The sequence below is a fragment of the Strongylocentrotus purpuratus genome, unplaced genomic scaffold (assembly GCF_000002235.5).
Source record: "Strongylocentrotus purpuratus isolate Spur 01 unplaced genomic scaffold, Spur_5.0 spur5_contig_867, whole genome shotgun sequence".
In the NCBI taxonomy this organism is placed as follows: domain Eukaryota; kingdom Metazoa; phylum Echinodermata; class Echinoidea; order Camarodonta; family Strongylocentrotidae; genus Strongylocentrotus; species Strongylocentrotus purpuratus.
In genome coordinates this window covers 1,654,668-1,671,159 of record NW_022145576.1, presented here as the reverse complement: position 1 = coordinate 1,671,159, position 16,492 = coordinate 1,654,668, and the positions used below count along the sequence as shown (strand labels likewise).

At 36.5% G+C, this 16,492-nt stretch overlaps 1 protein-coding gene across 1 annotated transcript in view; it reads left to right on the top strand.

The window, feature by feature from the left end:
• LOC591536 (P2X purinoceptor 4) overlaps positions 1-16,492 on the top strand; it is a 67,841-nt gene that overhangs the window by 18,804 nt on the left and 32,545 nt on the right. The window contains exons 5-9 of the mRNA XM_030974947.1: positions 3,621-3,729; positions 10,993-11,079; positions 12,301-12,442; positions 14,931-15,061; positions 15,604-15,630. Coding sequence (XP_030830807.1) covers positions 3,621-3,729; positions 10,993-11,079; positions 12,301-12,442; positions 14,931-15,061; positions 15,604-15,630 — 496 coding nt within the window. The remainder of the gene's footprint in view (positions 1-3,620; positions 3,730-10,992; positions 11,080-12,300; positions 12,443-14,930; positions 15,062-15,603; positions 15,631-16,492) is intronic.

The following is a 16,492-nucleotide window of genomic DNA, read 5'->3' as shown; positions in this document are numbered from 1 at the left end:
AGTTTGAGATTTCCATTAGGTAAAATATTCACTTTGTGTTTCTGTGATTTACCTTTGTTCGTGACGGTGATGACAATACTGATACTGATAGTGATGTTGACAATGACCATGACGGTGAGAACCATGATTATGTTGATGATGATGATGTTGATGATGATGATTGTCGTGATGATGATGATGATGATGATGCTGATGAAGATAATGATAATGGTTATGATCATGCTGGTAGTAATGAAAACCATTAAACACTCGCTCCTCCTGGAGAAAAAAATCCCTGTCCTCATCCTGAAAACAGAATCCAGGTATCTTCCTTGATTTCTCACCCACTATATGCTTCTCCCCTACGCATTCATTGTCATCATCAGTGCATTCGGCTATGCGTGATGGTCTCTACGACAAGTCAATTTTCGACCCATCCCTACCTTCAATCTATGCCTAATATCGTCTCTGAAAAACGAAGTGCAATTTCGAAACATAGAAAGTACTAAACTCTCGTGACTATTTGGTATTTGAGGGGATATATGGTTGTTCGATCATCATTACGAGCATCCATGTTCCTGCACGTTAAAAAGCGAATCCTCGGATCTTCTCATTACGGTTAATGTTCTGCGCTGGTGATGTTGTGCTACTCTATTATAAAAGCGAATTTGGAGGAGAGTATTTTTTTTTTGTAAAGTAAGAGTTAGGGAACGGGTCGTACTGGCACTAATTCCACTAATTTTTTTTCGAAAATGTTTACACTTCACTCAAAATTGTTTTCATCAAACGAAATTACTACTAATTAAGCCGAGGACGATTTTAGATAGTAAGCTTAAAAGTGTGCGAAGTTCTAAGTAGCATTAGACATCAATCCACTCGATTACAATTTGGGGATGCCTTTCCCTAGTCTCCTCAGCCCCCCCCCCCCCCTCCCAGCCCTTCATTCTTTCAAATGCCCTGAATACAGCTCCATTCATCCTTAAATCGCTAATTAAATCAAATGTCATAAACACTGCCATTACCGTGTGAGTCAAAAAAAAGTTTACACCTAGAAAATTGCTAATAATTTTTAAAATCATCTATAAACAGTAAATTATTATACATCTTATGAAAGAGTGTTTTTATCCCAAATCATTTGGTACCATTTATGTGTGGTATGTGTTCACGCTTGAATACACAGGTGGCATTGTTTGCGAGAGTGCAAAAATCGACTTGCGCCAAAGTGATGCCTACAGTATGTATTATGTTGGGATTAGCGGAGTGAGAGAATGAATTGAATGTATCAAATGGAAGGCATTGCATATGTTTTTTTGCAAAGGGCAAAGTCGCACACACCCACACACACGCGCACAAATGTTCGTTGATATTTTATATTCGATATTTGATATGTGTAGCATGATTAATTTTGTTAGGGATGTTATTTGGATCTGCAAAGTCCGAATTAATACCCAAATCCCAATTGTTTTATTCAAACATCATATAGGCAACTTTGGCGCAAGTCGATTTTTGCACTCTCGCAAACAATGTCTCCTGTTCATCCAGGCGTGAACACATACCACACAAAAATGGTACCAAATGATTTGGGATAAAACAATCTTTCATTAGACATATAACAATTTAATGTTCATCGATGATTTTTTTTTTTAATGATTATCAATTTTCTAGATGTAAACTTTTTTTGACTCACACTGTATATACCCGGCACTGCTAATCAACAATTAAAATACTTCAGCGGACTTAAACGTTTTCAAATGAGGTTATCATGAAATGACTATCAACGCCCTCCCCTAGAACAAAATGCGAATCCTAATTAATACGAATGCATTGTTTCACATATAACAATACTTTTGCTAATCTCTACACTTCTTAGCCCCATTTAATGTTTTGTATTAACATGATGTATACTTTATCGATGGCGGAAGCATAGTATGAAGACCGATAGACTAACAAAGACTGCTAGCAACATCTTTAAAATTTCCCATCTATCAACATTGTTTTGTAGACTTTTACTAAATTCCATAATCGTATAAGCAGAAGTCGTTGTGGTTCTATCTTGCATTAGGGATGGCGCTTTTCTCCTTTTCTTTTTTTTGCCTCCGGGCATTTCGAAACTGACATCGCATACACGCTGTCGCACTCAACTATCTTTCTGCTAACTCTTCTCACTTTCTCCGCCGATCTCTCACTTTACAATACAAATGTCGGCGGTTTATTGGATCTTAGCGCATTATAATTGAGAGAAGATACCCGGCATTTGATGAGAAAGCCGGTCGACCGTCACCATCCTACATTCGTCCTGGAATATCCATTTGTCTGCGGGCGCCAGTATTTTTTCGGCGGGAAACAGGAAAGGCGAATTTGACATGTCATACGAATCGCCTGTTGGGCTGATTTCAAATTATTGCACAAGTGGCTACGACTCATCAGTTATGTGTAAAACTGAAATTTGACAAAAACATTGCTATCCTGTAATCGAAAGGCTTGTTAAATTCATCAACAATTAGTGATTAGCAGTGTTTAACGTTAAATCATGTAGAAATCAATGATGCTAAAGCCAAATACATTGATTGTGTCTTAATACACGTTTATTCGGCCGAGATAGAAATTCATTTTTTACGGGGATCGACTTTTCAGATAGTTTCGAGATTTGAATCAAAACTTGTTTGGGCTTGTATCATTATGACGCCGATGATGGCCTTTTGATCTCATTGGTTATATCAGTAAATAATCTATAAATGGCCGTTTTGTTCCATCGGTACTCGTTATGAAAAATGTCTGCACAGTACAATTGTTATGTTTTTACAATAAAATGGCGCCATGTAATGTGTTGTGAATCTTCATCATCTTAAATCATCTTAAAGCCTGTCTGCACTAGTTTGGCCAGGAGGGATTAAACATCCCTGCAAGGTCACTGACAGGTGGTTATCTCATCAAATCAGCTCTCAAATAGCATAAGAAAAAGGGGGCATGAGGGACCAACGGGTACCGCTTAGGCATTGTTTGCTATATAGAGGGCGCAGGTAGCTACAAGTAGTGCAGTTCCGCTTTAAAGATCATCACACATAACTTAGATTGATCTATCATTGCCAATGACCTCTCAAGGCCTCATATCTTATCACCACCTATCAGACCATAACATTAAATCAAATGTAAAATGCTTCATTGAATTGTGAAAGGTCATAAATTAATACGAATTTTTCTCAAAGTACGCCGACCTCGGCTTTACCTGTCGGAAAGAATAATAAACATTAATATATTTTTTTAAAGCTTAGAGATGAGCTTTTATAAGAAAGGATTGACAGTCAATTATAATGATTCATCTTTATTTCTTATTTTGTTTAATACTTTGATTTTTGTGTCATTTCCCCCTTTCTTATTATATTAATCGTATTATTACATTTACATATTCGTTTTCAATAACAGGCTTTGAATTACAAACACTCAAATTTTTAAAAATATCATAAATTTATGAAAAAAGAATAAGAAACCTAAGTAAGAAAGAATAACATGTAAATGAATATCTAAGTAATCAGTTTTAGTATCCCAATTCCGTATGTTGGTTCTTGTAGCCAGATAATAATGATGTGCTTTGTATATTTGCATGGTTATTCTAGTATCTTCCTACGTTGTTTTATTTGCAGGTATCAAAACGGGCAGATGTGTAAATGCAACACATCCCAAAACAAAAGAAGCTACCACAGTCTGTGAAGTCAAAGCCTGGTGTCCAGTGGAAGTCGACATAAGACCTTTGTAAGTAACACTAAGTCCTTATTTATTCTATTCTCCTCATCCCTTTTTATGAACCGCACCTAGAAAACGACTCCGCCACTGTTCAAAAGGTTCATAATTATCAACAAATTATTTTGTTAATATTTTACATGGCATTGCCTAGAGGCAATGTCGTTGCACAATACTTGCGTGATTTCACGATATTCCTGGTCATATCAATAATGAAGATTACATGAAATATTCACAAGGAATTTGTTTAATCGTTCTGCTTATTTGTGCATACCAAATGTTGTGCCTATCGGCAATCATAGCAAACTAGCTAATGTGCCATTTTGGCGAATGTTGTAGATAAAAGTTCATTAGAGCATGTAGTGCATAGGAATTGGTGGATCTTGTGTGGGTTGAGAGTCATTGACATTACGCGAGGTTTGCACAATCATGCTTAAAGACCAACGGCACACATAATGTGACGTGAATGATTGGTCCAACCTTTTCAGCTGTTTCTCGTAATTTTGTCTAATATCAGAGCATTAGAAGAGCAATCATTTCCAGGATATTACCACTATGATATTCTTCCGAACTGACATAAAACGGAATGAAAATAATCACAAATTATTTTCAAACATTCTCTTTAAATACATCCCATACACTATCCGACTGCGATCTTTTTTGCAATCAATAATTGCAAAATCGATTGAGACGAATTTTTAAACGTGTACAATTTCCATATTCACTGACGATATGGGGTTCCGAAATTTTACTTCCTATTAAAACTTCGAAGGATTTGATATCTTCCGGTTGAAGAAAATGCCAAACTCTTAACATCAAAATTGAATACAGACTGGCAACTGGTCTGACGTCATTACGATTCGCAGCCAATCAGGGCGTATCCCGACTGGAAAGTCCATAGTACTTCGTGTTACTATTCATATGACTACTCAAGGATGTCCATCCTCAAGAATTGTTTTATTTTTTTTCATTCACATGGTGATTGCATATCACTTACATTTTCTTATACATGATGCATCAAAATTATAAGGTATACCGTTCTTTTGTGTACATAGTTTATGTGTTTGCGAGTGCCTGCGTGAGTTTATGCATATGCGTGTGTGTCCGCGCGTGTGTGCGGTTGTATGTGTGTGAACGCATGAAGTTTGTTCATATCTACGGCAGATTTGTGAATTTGATTTGTCATGATTATACACTTTTACAGCCTTTTTTTACCATTTATAACGTCTTTCTTTTAAATGGATAATCCTATTTCATTTCCACCGTACATATACCCCTAGGACTTTTTGTTTTTTATCTTTTAATTAGCCGTATAAAATGGGATTGAATTATATTGAATTATAAATCCTATCACCATAATCGCAGAGCAAGAAAACAATAATTGAACACGAGAAAGGTTATGTATTTCATTTTCTGAGAGGTGTTTCGTCCTCGGTATAGGGTCCGAGGAAAATACTTTTCTGGTTATACTTGAAAATTCAGAAAATCGTAAGAGAAGAAAGGTTAGTCTTTGGGCGAATGACCCATCCTATTAAGACTTTCTACTCCTATTTCGTGATTCCGCTAGGCGTTCTCCATTTCGCCCCTTCTCCCTTCTGCATCTTCTCTTTCCAATTTTTGTCCTTCTTCTCTCTTTTTCTTAATTCTTGTCATTTTCTTTCGTTCTACGTTTTATTCTCTCTGTCTCTGTTTCTCTATCTCTTCATTTTTGTCTAATTATCTTTTATCTTTTTTTTGTCTCTGTATTTCTCTTCTCTCTCTCTCTCTCTCTCTCTCTCTTCTCCCTTTTCTCTCTCTCTCTCTCTCTCTATTCTCTTCTCTCTTTCCATTCTCTTATATTTTTTTTCTCTCTCTACCCTCATCTTTCGACCCATGATTTCTCTCTTTTTCTCTCCCTTCTCGCTTTCTCTTCTGGTCAATTTTTGGGGTGGCAATATCCCTAAATTCAATCTCAGCGACACAGGTATTTTGTAACAATGCGGGCTTTAGGCCACACTAATCACTTTGAAATTTGCCTCAGATTGAATTCCTCTGCATGTGTCTTGCACCCTCCTTTCTCCCTTGCAAACCTAGATCAAATCGAATAAGCCACAAATGTCGAAGGGACATCTATAATCTTATCTCGTTTTCCCTCCATCGATTAGCGCGCAAATAAGGAGACGATGAAATCCGCGCCAAACCGACTTGTAGTCTGCGCTGAAGCTAGCGGAATAAACACGTCTGGTCATCTTAAGGCGGCCGTTCGTCAAATTAGCAGCAGAGTGAGTTTTGTGTTTGCCCCTGTAAACTAGGCATTTTCGGATGGGATCTTCAGTTTGCCCAAGCTCTTTGGCGTAATGAACCAAGGATGTGGGCTTTGTGACTCCTCGAATTAGGATGCCCCCGGGGTGTTCTTGGGAAGGAAATCACCATGATTATGGTAGATTAATGCATTGGAATGAGGCGAGAATTAAACGTGTTCGCTTTGTGGCAATGGGGCCTGAAATCAACGGAAAGGTTGCCACCTAGATATTGGGTGAGCTCGGAAGGTCGTAATTTGACGGTCACTCGTCTCCGGAGAAGGAACTTCGCAGAAACTTTAAGAAGCTGTAAGCGGGTCATGATTGCGAACTCGAAGGGAAAGACAAAGAGGTCCTTGTAAATTTAATTACAGTATAGAGTGGCATGATGAAGCATAACTTGACGAAATTACGCTTAAATTGACCTTTGTTGAAAAGGCAAACTGGGAATTTGAAAACATTAGAAACTGCTTACAAGTAGGTTCCGGAAATTGAGTTCTGCTAAAACTATTCCTGCCTGTGTATTCATTAGAATTATTAAAACTCTACCCAGTTACAAATTGTTATTTAATGTAACATATGCACAAGAATGGCAGAGATGGCGTTGAGATAAGTAATCCAGTATCTCTTTTTATGATCTTTTAGCTCTTCATCTTTGAGCAACTTGATGATGATTTACACGCATCTGTCAGGAACACAGCCACTGTTTAATTCTGCTAACAGGAAAACGACGTCGAAATCATGTATTGTAATGCCTGGTAAACACCCTACTAGCTGTCAGCAGCCGTTAGGCAGCATGAACTTTGAAGCATTCTTCATAATCTACCCACTTCTTACCACCCATCATCCTCCCCCTCTCCATCCCAATAATGTCTAGAAGCATTGATGGAGCTTTAAATGGCAAAGGGGCATGAGCCTTTTTCTCCCCAAGAAGTGGTGAAAAAGGGGACAGAAAAGAAGAGCGAAAGAGAGGGGAGAGCCAGAGGGAGATAGATAGAGAGAATGAGAGAAAGAAAGAAATAAGGGAGTGTGGAAACGAACATATGATACGACCCCTCCCGCACTCTAACCCGTTGGTCTCGTTAGTTTGCTTTTCATCCACTTCGTAAGACCCGTACTCCCTCCCTTGATACCAGAAGCCTGGGTCTACGCCACTGTCTAAAGCCTGGGCTTGACGGTAACTCTTATCACGTCGATGGAGCAATAAAATTCAAGAATCCGCTCAGGAATCGACACTTCACTTCTCAACGAGCCCCTCTTTTGACGACGGGATTCTTCAAGATCTCACCTCATCTTGGCGGTTGTTCAAGGTCATGTGTCCATCTAGGGCATAATCATGTCTTCAGTGCCGGGGAGAATCATGTCCTAAATGCCATTCTCTCTGTCACTTGTTGATCCGTCATCTATTTTCATCTTCGCTTTCAATCGCTTTCCATCGCATCCTATCATCCATTTCTAAAAATATGACCGTAAAGTCACTCATCTTATTTTCTTCAGGAAATAGCCTACTTTTATAAGTTAGTATCCGGTCTGCGGGGAATGTATCTATCTATGTAAAATCACCACATGCATATATATATATATCTCTTCTCTGTCTCTCTCCTTTCTCGTTCCACCACTCGTCAGGATAAGATTATCATCCCCCTCTCGCTACGGGCTTCTAGTTGTTTGTGTTCGGCAAGTATTGGAGACCAAAAAAAACACCTTGCTCTATCAACATATCCCACTGCTTCTGATTAGTCTGATAAGGGACGCCAAATAAAACTTAAAGATGTCATTTGAACAGATTATTTATTTCAAAAAAGGATTATGACGTCAAAAAATAGTAGACCATAAAATCATAATGTCTTTTGAGAAGAAAATACGGAGTCACTACTTGAAATATAGACTGATCTTATAAGCAAACATTCTATAATGAGTACAAAACAAAACTTTTACTTTCTTTATTTCTTGTTACGTGCTATTGAAATTCTGCAATTGTATTGTTTTGTGCACAATCGGTTCTTCCTCTATCACATAAAAGAACCTTTTTTAAATTTGGACTGCCGACCCATTATATTATTTTGAACTTTTAAAAGATCATCACATTACGTCATTTTCATAATTGTACATACGTCATAATATGATGTATCAATGCATATATTTCAACTAGCAAGCCAAGAAAACGAATAATCTAAAGGGCAAATAAAAACTGTTTTACAGCAAAAGATTTGTTTTCCATCCGTCATCAAATGATAAGAAACATTTATATTTTTCAAGCAGGTAAATTTCTCGAAATTTAACACGCTTATTTAAAAGGAATCGATCGAAAATACACTAGTTCTGCATCCACTAAAATACGTATTATTCTCTGTGAAATCACGGAAACCGATAGGTCTTTGGCCTGACCGAATGTATTCGATCGAAGCAGTATAAAATAATATTTAGAGTCCTCAATAACACACAATCAAACCAATAAAATATTGTTCTGTGTGTCGGTCTAAGATGACACATCGTGTGCACTATGAAAGAGGTCGGGGCTAACTTAGGCGGGTAAATGAAAATGAAAAGCAGGGAAACTGACTAGATTTGCAGCCGATATCAGCCAGTTCGTATCCCACTCGTTCATCCCATTGTTGGCCGTGCTCCAAAACGCGGCTTCATGCTTTGACATTTTTTCTGCAGAATTTGTTCAGCCTTCAGCATGATTATGCGATGATTGTGTAACGTTCTCTTACTGTGTTCTGAAAAGGGAGAATCAAAAAGTAGGAGCATCTTTCCCCTACCCATCAAAGAAATCAATGCAACATACAAACGTACGCGTTTGTCTGTCAGGAGTATCATGTGTTCATGTGTTCATGCCCTGCTCTAAGCAGACCAGACAACAAACTTGTAGTGCAGTCCCATATGAACAATTTGACGTGAGCTCTTCTCGACATTATAATGTTTTTAGATTATTGGATGCTCCCATTATGATGTAATTTGGAACCACCCTCCCCCAGTCTGATCGAATTAAAAACAAGAAGAATGACCCCCACCCACCCCCCCCCCCCTTCCTGACAGAATGTTAACCGGGTCATGTTGTTGGGCCGGCGCAATTATCTTACATTATTCCGACCAACAACTTTAAATTATCTTAATACAATTTTTAAAAAATGAAGACGATTCGTTACCTTTGATTCGATCATTCGTGGTTTATTACTTTTAACTCGATGAACCCCTTGGAATTAGCATATAATTTAGAGGGTGTAATTATGCAAGCATCTTTTGAAAACTGTCTCCCCAAAGACTTCTTTTTTTAAATCAAATTTGAAACATTACAATTTAAAGTACCGGCTCCTTGAAATGGAAATAAAGCCCTTAAAATTTTAAGCATAATATCGATAAAGTATGCAAAATCACCTTTTTTTTTGGGGGGGGGGGGTGGAAGTTGTCAAACATTTCAGAGAAAAAGGAAAATATGCACATGAAATCAACGCCCCGGCAAATTTACCCGGATTTACGACTCGTATCGAATTCGATAGGACAGAAGTTTTTTAAGAAAAAAAAAACAGACATTATTCACGTGTTGAGATAAGGTTGTAGTCACAATGCACCAAAACTAATCCAGTTTGTTGATTGCCGAGACTAAGGTTACGCTAAACTACTCCGAATTTCATCAAATATTGACAGTTATCTTCCTGAGTTCGCTCAACTACCGTGTCACATACAGTATAACAATTTAGTTGAAACACTTTGGTGAAAGAATTCGTTTTTTCCTTCCGTAAAAAATTCTCTCTCTCTCTCTCTCTTGTTTTCTCTCTCTCTCTCTCTCTCTCTCTCACACACACACACACACACACACACACATATGCGCGCGTGCACCTTTTTCTTCTGACTTGTTCTCTCTTTTCCCTTTCTGCCAAACTCTTCCTCGTATTTCTTTTTTGTTCTCTTGTCTATCTCTCCATCTCACTTTCTCTGTCTCTATCTCCTCCAAGTCTTCCTTCTCACTCTTCTTTCTGTTCGTATCTCTGGTTTCATGCGAGCACGGCTTTAACACGTTTTATATGCCCGTTGTCTTGGTGCATACAATAACTAACTTTTGTTTTTGAAGCTGTAAAGGTTTGCCCACTTATGCATTCATCAATTCCTTGGCGATCTTGACGATGTCTCTTTTTCTGTGCATATAATCTTCATTATACTCTCAAAGTTTTACATATCCTAAACCTAAAAATAGTTTTGCGATTAAAATTCGCCAGTAAATCCTGTTGGTAACCAAATGGAGCCGTGGCGGTCTATGTATGTAGCGGGTAATAAGCAGTGATCGTTAGATCTTCCAAGTGATTTACTACCGCCATACAGTGCCTTTCATCTTCATCGTGTTCGCTGGTTAGTGACCCTACTAAATCTTACGGTGAAATCTTGATTGGGAAATGAAATACAGCTATGGTGCGCTTCATATCCCTGTCACTGAGGACAGAAGTTGGCATTAGAAATGTCGAAAGCCATTTCGTCCAATCCCCAAGTCAATATAATCCAAATGAACAAGTATTGCTAGAAGAATAACCCTTTTCAGCATGGAATGGAGGAGGGCTCTTTTGTGACAATATCCCTTGATTCCGAATGACCTTTCAAATCGCACAAAATAGAAGAATATTTCGGAATCATTATGCGGAAAATTGAACGATGATTAGAGTTCGTTGAATAAATAAAGGATTATGCAGATACAAGGAGACTTGAAATTGTCTGCCCGAAGGTTATTTGATTATGAGGTCATATATTTCTACAAACTCAATTGTAGGAGAATACGAAACAACCGACCAAAGACTTTGTTTTTTTTATCAATGAGTTGACTTTGGAAATATACATTTACTGGCATTAGTGTTTTTTAATTTTGTTATACAATGACCGCGGTAATGATATTATGCAATACACTGTTATCACTTTCTTGTGACTGGACAAGCATTGTGTTGATACAAGTTTTGATATTTCTTTCGTCATCTCTCTCTATTTCTCTCTCTCTTTCTCATTTCAGATGGACGTCAGCAATTCTGGAAGAAGCGGAAAATTTCACAGTTCTCATCAAGAATTCTATTTCATTTCCTAAATTCGGATTTGTCAAGTGAGTATTCCTTTTGGATTGCTTTTAGATCTGAAGTTATGATTACAAACTGGCCATCGAGCAAAAAACAGATAAAGTAAAATGGATGTGTGCGTATTTTTCAAAGCTGTAAAACATTATGTTGCAAATGTATTTGGAAAATCAGTTTACTGTGGAAAGTAAGACTGACAAAAAGAGAACATAGTTTGACGTCGATAATGAATTTGGATCCAAATTTTCGTGTGAGCGTACTTTTAGACAATGTTCTCCTGTTTTTCGTGAAGAAACGTAGTATTATTGTTAATATTCGACTGCTATTCGAACAATTTCCAGCTAAATAAAAATATTTTATTGTCTTTATGAAATCCATGTAGTCATATTTTCAGCCATCTATTCAATATGTTTGTATAGCACTGATAAAGAGAATGATAAACTTTCCCTATTCAATGGATTCATTTCCCAAATTATACCACAAATTATACACTGTTTTGAAGCGGGGTGAACAATTACTTTCACGAAATGCTTAATATGCTATGTAGTTTACCATGCGTTTTAAAACTATTTCATTACCATACAAGAATATATCATATTAAGAAGATCAAAATATTAAGACTGAAGGTCTTTAACATAATATGCTATTCTCTTTTTGGAGGATTTTTTCAACTTTAATAATTTAATATATATCAAGCAATTATCCGTATTCACGCTTGACACGTTCAAATATGACGCGGTTAAACTGCCTCGTTTTTTGTGACGTAATTAGTGAGAAGCTTTACATTTCTGTATCCGATTACACACTGCTCAGTGAATACGGGCTCAAACAATGCACGGCGGTTTTGTGCAGCGGTTGACCGCATCATATCTGAACTTTGTTTTGGGGTCCATGGCTGTACACTGTTGCTATTTTGACCTTCGTTTGCCAGTTTGCCTGTTTATTGGGGGCGGATTTGCGCACCACGTGTAGGCCTTAAATTTCAACGTGCATTCATCAATCTCCAATATTATTTCGATAGATTTTGCCTTACAAGAGAAATATTTTTGACCTGTAAATAAGATCGTTGCAGTTTTATTTTAAATCACTTTTAGTTTAAATCTGTAGACGGAAAAACCCTTGTTTCTATCAAAACAGTGATGTAAAAAGTTTTCGAGCTAATATTCACAACATAAAAGTACATGTCATCAATAACTTAAGAACTTGCATTCAATAATCTCCATTTTAATCTCTTTCCATTTTTTTCACAGACGAAATATTTTGGATACGACAGATCCTATGTATCTAAGATCGTGTAGATACAGTCGACTCAAAGACCCACTCTGTCCTATATTCAGGCTAGGGACTATTGTAGCAGAAACAGGACAAAGCTTTAGACAAATGGCCATTAAGGTAAAATTATTTGTGTTTTGTGTGATTTTTTTTCGGATTTTGATATCAGTTTCGGTTAATGCCATTATGGTAGGAAATAGGGAATGATAAAATAATTGTTTTCTTTCGGTTGCAGTGAAATGTCTTTTTCATTATGTTTTTGTTCTTTCTGCTGTCAAAGACATAGTAGTATTTGTATTGTTCTTATTTTTATTTTTCAAAGGAAATTGGGTGTTTAAATAATGATATCTGTAATCAGAAACGTCATCATGAAAACGCTTGTTGGTTTATCTATGATATCAAACTCCAAGTGGACTAGTTCAATGTGCTTAGAAAGTATTTACACATCTAGGATCGACACACGTGTGCATTATAACTTTTAGAAAATTAAAGACCCAAAACTAGCAAACTTCCAATACTTAAAAGGAATATTCAGGCAGTTTTGGTTTCTGAAATATACTGAGTAAAAAAATACCACCGCAAATTGCAATAATTGTCGAAGTATAAATATTTTGATAATTAAAGTCTGACGTAATTAAAACTAATTTGCAATGTTAGATTGGTTCTCTGTTCGATGACGTCATAAAGGGCATCGTGATGTCATGTTTATTCTACCCTGGGTGTAAATTTTCACCTCGGGCGCATTTAGCGTTACGTAATAAACTGATGTTACAAAAACATCTCTTGAAATCGAAGATTTTAATTAGAGGAAACACGAACACGTCATCCTTACCTCCTCCTTTGATTATTTTCTTGGAAGACAAAATGTTCTGGAAACTAAAAATCGGTGTGTAATTTCTTAGCAAAACAATGAATCTAGTCTTCTTAGAAAAGGGTTGCATCCTGCCAATTCTAGTCGTTTGTTCTTTAGAAGGTTGACTGATTACGAGAGATGTTAACTGTGTGAATTTTTATCAAATATAATATCAGTAAACTCAATTTTAAAAATGGAGCTTATTGCCTGTGGGTATAATGTATTGCATTTGTCATCTCTATTTCAAATGATTGACACGTGTATGAAGTAAACAAATCCATAATGAAAATATGAAATCTACAATATTAAAGTGATTTCATATATCTCATGATAGATTAATGTTGCTTTATCTTTTTTGATGGCAAGGGGGTTTCCGAAAAGATTTTCTGACTATCTTTTCATAAATTGTCCAACGTGCCACCCGAATTCTATTTTTTTTTTAAATTTCATTAACCGATATACCCCATAGATGATCAATATTTTCGGCGATTTGAGATTTATCGAGAGAAATTGCAATGGGGTGTCAGATTCCCTACCATAACTAGAAACACCCTCAACACGTGTTCATTGGCTGTGTTAAGTGGTGTTTGGGAACTTTAGTAAATTGACAAAAGTGATATTTTTAAAGACTTTCTAACTATTTGCTCCTACCATTTAAACAAAATCTGTTTAAGCGATAAATTATATTTTACTCTTAGCAGCAATAAATTGTAATGAACTAGAGCTTTGGTAAAACAAAAAAAGGGAATAAATAGGATTATATCTTTAAGACTTATAGGAAAGTTTATTTCTACTCCTCCCCTAAGCATTTCCTGCAGACGGTACTTTCCTGGGGCTGTCATGAAATTCCAGAAGATCTGTCTTTCCTTGCTTCCTCCATGATCATTCGATTAGTTTGCTGCTTTGGCATTTCGATTGTTTCCACGGGGATAATCAATTATCCCGGGGAAAGAAAGAAATAGGGAGAGAGAAGACATGGAAACAGGACGTCAGGAGTATCTCGAGTCTTAAATCACTCGGTACAAAGATGAAGCCGATATTTCGAATGTAGCCACCATGAAAAATGTGGCCTCTAAGCGCCCGTCAAACTGATCAAGTTTAGAAGCTTAATCAATAATATTGTTGAATGTTAAATTTAAAAAAAAATCAACTGACATATTATAATGCGTATTAAACAATAATTTTTATATAAGATTACAGAGAAGATATGGAAATTTTATTTAATGAACCCTTTACATTAATGGTAGACCATATTTAAGAAATTCAGTGAGAATAATAAAAATCAAAAGCTCAGAATTCCGATGACCTTGGATTGATATTGAAATTACACAACATGAACAAATTCATAGGCCCATTTGTCTTGGTTAATTTAAGTAAAATTATCACAGAACGATGAAACATTCGTATATTGATTTCGCCATCCTTTTTTAATCACACATTTTTCCCGGTGTTTCGATGATACTCCATATGTCGGGCCTATGCTTTTTAAATACGGTTTCATCAAAGAGGCTCCTTGGTTTCATATACAATCTTTCTACCCGTCTTCCGTGAGCACATGCACGTTGTAAAACCCAACACCTGTATACCTCTCTCTCTGACTGATTTTCTTTCTCACGTAACAAATCACATCAAATTATCGTCGGTAACAATCCTGGAGGCATCAGCTTTCCTGCGCTTTAGTTCAACCTAGATACCGACTTCCTATCCTTAAGTATCACATTTTCCCCCCTCTCTTCATCATCTTCTCTTTGGCAGGGCGGGGTAATAACGATCGACATTCAATGGAACTGCAATTTAGATCTGTCCTATAAACTCTGTTTGCCCAAATATCGCTTCATTCGGGCGGACGAGCAGGACGCGAAGATCGCCGGAGGCTTTAATTTCAGGTAATATGATATTTGCACGTTCCATTCTCGTATTTCCTTCATGTTTTTGTGCACGAGATAATCGGTAGTGAGAAAGTGATGTTATGCTGTGTTTGCTCTCACGCAGTTTGATTAGAGTTGATGGTGGTTGGTGTAGTTGTGAGTTCAATCAGGCAGGCCATCGAAATATCCAACATGGCGGAAATATTCAAATAGATAGTCACATGATCAAATGCTTTTCACCTATTGGATACCGAAGCGGAAGAGCAAGAAGCAAACCAAGTGATTTTGACCCCCGAATATGGTGGCTCTCTGCTAAAGTATTTATCATGTTGAAATGTGTATTTATTGTTAGAATGTAGGAAAGTTTCATCAGGCGATGCTTTATGTTGGTTAAGTTGCTTGATCCGGATAAGTGTGTCGACAGAGTTGCTCTAAAGGTGTCTGAAGTAGAACCAAAAGTTACGTTATTTGATTGAACATTCTAAGCAAAAAAAGCTGATTTGCAACACAAATGCTGCCATAATTTATTCCTTTATTTATTTTTTTTATCAAATGATAAGCTGGTTCGACACACCACTCAGAGTAGGGTATGTATTTATTTAATGTTTGATCAAGAAATAAGCAAGTTGATTGCGATGGCATGATGTTGGCACATAGGTGGAATTGATTTAGGCCAGTGGAGCTATAGTTTTTTGGTAGATTGATTTTCATGTGCGTGTGCGTGTGTTTGTATGCACTGGTTAAAATATGCTATGAGATTACCGAATAAAACCAATTAATTAGCACATGGAAATGATAAAGATAAAAGGGATCATATCTTCTTCTTTCAAAGCATATACAATAACAAAAAGTATCGTAATTATTTGCAATGACGTTCTTGTAAAACATTTAGAAGAGGTAACTTTTTGTATTATTTATTTATTTATTTGACATATTTATACAGGATAAAAAAGAAAAATTCGAATCAGCATAGCTGTTTTTCATCGATGTCCTGTTAACATGATTAAATATTTCCAATTTTAACCGATGGGATTCTTTTCATTACATCAATCAAAAAAATAAACAAAGCAATAGAAGAAAGATAAATATAAGGAAAAGTTCGTTTTACAGAACATTAATGAATAACCAATCATATTGACCTTTATTGTTTATCATCTAAAAGTATGCCAGGTAATTTCTATAAATTTACAATGATGATTTATTGAATAAGTGATTTAGATCAGCACAAATTGAAAATGTTTATTATTAAATACGTATCTGTCAAAACAACTTCTTTACAAATGATTTAACTAATGGTCAAGTTCGTTGAGTGACTTTGATAAATAAAACCGCTTCGGAGGTCTTCTGATACAAATACATTCAGATCGAAAAGATTGCCGAATATCTGTCATCTGTTAGAAGCATTTGAAAACACTGATGGAATGAATGCTTGCTGGAAGACCTTGTTGC